Source organism: Prorops nasuta, unplaced genomic scaffold (assembly GCF_024137725.1).
Source record: "Prorops nasuta isolate Cenicafe-Biocafe unplaced genomic scaffold, Cenicafe_Pnas_1.2 PNAS00035, whole genome shotgun sequence".
In the NCBI taxonomy this organism is placed as follows: domain Eukaryota; kingdom Metazoa; phylum Arthropoda; class Insecta; order Hymenoptera; family Bethylidae; genus Prorops; species Prorops nasuta.
In genome coordinates this window covers 442060-445614 of record NW_027116832.1, presented here as the reverse complement: position 1 = coordinate 445614, position 3555 = coordinate 442060, and the positions used below count along the sequence as shown (strand labels likewise).

Here is a 3555-nt window from a genome sequence, read left to right as displayed (position 1 = left end):
CATCATTGTGCAAATAGTGTAAGCAACTATAGGAGGGAAAAAGTAATATTAGAATATAGAAGCAGTAATTATATATATATATATATCTCAAACAAATCATCTGGAAGTCATACATTTAAATTTAAGAAGGATATTGTAATAATAATGTAGAGTATATGTATAATACTTTTATTAATTTCGTTTGTTAACAAATTAATGCTATTTCCGTGTATCTTTCTACGCTAAAATAAAAATATTTTCTTAAATTATAAAATTATCTAATGTAGATCTGTTTTACCCTAATCGAAGCTCTGCCGTGTTGTTTCGCATCAGTTTCGATAGATGGCGCGAGGGCATAATCATTGTGGGGCGAACTAATGGTTGTTCGATGATAAAACAGATCTCTATCACGTATTCCTAGGAAATTGTCCTTTATTTAACTCCGTTCTACACAATGTAATACACTTAAATGGTTACAAAGCAAAGTAGTATGACGACTTGATGGGTTCCAAGTCATATCACGGTATTGAGAACCATATGACCATGCGGGCCAAAGGTTCAAGCGGAAGAGAGATCTTGATCCAAAGGATCTTTTGAACCTGCTCCTGATCCAGATGATCCAGTGCTGCCACCAACTTGACGGTCGATCCAAGTGCGATACGCACTAGATATTGGGTGTATTCCGAACCAAGCTGCTCGGCTAATGATTTGTTTTTGAAGGTTGGTAATGGTAAGCCAAGCCGAAAGGTGTTCCGAACCTAACTGGACAAAATACACTTAAACTAATATAACCTTACAAAGGAGTCTGGTAGTAAACAAATAATATAAAATAATAAAATATTTTACTTTAAAAAATCTTTTTTTCAGATATATTATAAAAATGAACAGAGGAGCTAAAGTTGTACTGCTTGACACTATTTTATCAAGCTCTGATGATAGTGACAGCGACATGGAAGAAATTGAATTTATTTTCAAAAACGTAAATTATCCTAAAGAAAGTAGACCAAGAGTAATTAATCTCATGGAGAATGTAATTTATGCTTACCATGATGAAGATTTTAAGAGACATTTCCGGTAATTTATAGATATATGAAAGATATTTTGCTATTAATAACTTAAACATTCCTATAATTACAGAATGCACCGGCCTACTTTTTATTTCTTATTGGATATTTTAAAGCCACATTTAAAAAATATAAATAATGATGGACCAGTTATTTCAGCAGAGAAACAACTCTACATAACTTTATATGTACTAGCAACTCCTGATTCATACAGATGAGTATTTACACTAAATAATTAATGTGTTAATAATTTATATATAAATCTACTTATTTATTGTTATTTACGTCCGTAGTAACCAAATTTTACATTGGTAATGCAACAGCTTGGCGAGCTGTGAAAAGAGTGGTCAGAGCCTTATGTCAGCTACGAAACTCTTTTATTCGTTGGCCAACATTAGAAGAAGTAGAGGCTACTTCTAATGCTATAGCAGTAAAATATGGATTTCCAGGAGTAATTGGAATTGTCGATGGAACGCATGTGAGAATCGCAGCTCCAAAAGAAAATTCAAATGCTTATGTCAACAGAAAAGGCTTTCACTCTATACAACTACAAGTAAGACATATTTGAAAGTAACATATTGTAATTTTGTTATATTTGTTGAAATTATTTTCTCCAAAGGTAATTTGTAATGAAAAAATGGAGTTTATTCATTGTTATGCTGGTATGCCTGGCTCAGTCCATGACATGAGAAGTTTTAAATATTCTGGAGTCCAACAAAGATGCATGGATAATTATTTTGGTAATAAACACCTGATTGGGGACTCAGCTTATACAATCCAAAAATGTGTAATGGTCCCATACAAGGATAATGGCCACTTGTCTCCTCAAGAAACACATTTTAATCATGTGTTATCTCGAAGTAGAATAATTGTAGAACGAGCAATAGGTCTTTTAAAAGGACGATGGAGGTTTCTTCTGGATAAACTACCAATGAGGAGGACAGACCTAATACCTTTTTACATTATTGCTTGCACTGTGCTTCATAATGTATGTCTATTAAGAGGCGATGAAATAAGCTATCCAATTCTGGTTATGGATGATGTTGAAGATCAAGGACCATTAGAAATTACAAGAGAGCAAAAAGAAGAAGGTGTTTGTAAGCGTGATGAAATTAAAAGTAATTTGTATTCTTTGAGAAATGTATAATTTGTTTTAGAACAACTTTATAATATTTGAAAATAGAATATTAATGTTTAAACATAATAGTAAAATTGTATTTTGTATCCTGGTCCACTTAAAATTACCTATAATTTATCTTTAATATCTTTTAGTATATTTAATTTTTCTTGCTTGTAATTTTTATCTACTTCAAGTTTCTTTTTTTTAAGCTCTACGATTTCACTTAATAGATCATTCACTGAGCTTCGCTTACAACCTGAAAATTTATCAACAACTTTAGTTGCATTTGAAATTCTTCAGAGAAAGTATTAAGCGCTCAACAAAATAATATAATCATTAATTACCTTTGTTGAATCTATTATCTTCCAAATGTTGACTAAGAGGAATACTTGTCCCAGCAGTCGAAACAGGATTGATGTATGGCATTTTACCGAATATTTTATCTAATATCTGTAAAAAAGAATACATTTAATACTAAAATGTCAATACACACCTTATCTTACTTTTTATAGAACTTACGTCAAAATTTTCCATTGTTTTACGTGAATTTCCACTTTGTCGGTTATGGTCAACAATATTTTTATACATTTTTTTTAAGTTTTCAATTTTAGCACAGCACTGCGATGGTGTAAAAAAATATTTATATGCTTTCATCTGTGCTGCAACACTTTTCCATGCATTAGAATAAGTAAGTTTTTTAGTTTGTATCTTTTCGTTAATTTCTGAGAATATGTGCAATAATAATTTTGTCTCATTTAGTGACCAATGATGTCTAACATTCCTATCTAAGCATGAACAAATACATGGAATCAGCCTAGCGTTAATTAAAGAACATATATATATATATATATATATATATATTTTTTAATGTTTAAACCTGAACTAATATTACTGCAACTGGGTTCCGGATCATCCACATTCTCCTCCTCATTTTCTTGGTTAGATATATCAGTGGATATGCAAAACATTTGTTGTCTATTTATCTCCTCTTGTAGCTCTGTGCTTTGAACCTCCTCTGTATTTGATTTTTCAGATGTACTTGCTAAATCTATAAATATGAAATACGATAAACAAAAATAAACTTATATACTTCCATATATTTGTAAACATTGTTAAATAAAAAATTGGCACATACTCTCCTCTTGACTTTTGGAAATTGCCATTTTCTTGTGCTTTTGTAAAAATTGTTTGGCATATGATGGATCTAAACCAAGAGTATTTTAAAAACAAAATAAAATTATTAAATGACATACAAATTTTGCATAAAAATTAATATAGGCATTTACCATTACAAATTAAAGAATAAATTTCTTCGGTTACTAAAAAATCATATACAACGTTATTATTTTCTTCCATAAGCTGTATAAACACTTTTCCAGAACTTCCAGACAT

At 30.5% G+C, this 3555-nt stretch overlaps 2 protein-coding genes across 2 annotated transcripts; one reads left to right on the top strand and one right to left on the bottom strand.

Moving 5' to 3' along the window:
• Positions 1–859: 859 nt before the first annotated feature.
• Positions 860–2190, top strand: LOC136783693 (uncharacterized). Its single transcript, XM_066743946.1, has 4 exons — positions 860–1053; positions 1117–1257; positions 1329–1596; positions 1663–2190. The coding sequence occupies exons 1-4, from the start codon at positions 860–862 to the stop codon at positions 2188–2190; spliced, it is 1131 nt and encodes a 376-aa protein (XP_066600043.1).
• A 98-nt stretch (positions 2191–2288) lies between these two features.
• On the bottom strand, positions 2289–3555 carry LOC136783692 (uncharacterized). The gene is made up of 6 exons (XM_066743945.1): positions 3450–3555; positions 3299–3367; positions 3041–3211; positions 2683–2948; positions 2508–2613; positions 2289–2419 (listed from the first exon to the last, which is right to left on the bottom strand). Exons 1-6 carry the CDS (start codon positions 3553–3555, stop codon positions 2289–2291), a joined length of 849 nt encoding a protein of 282 aa, XP_066600042.1.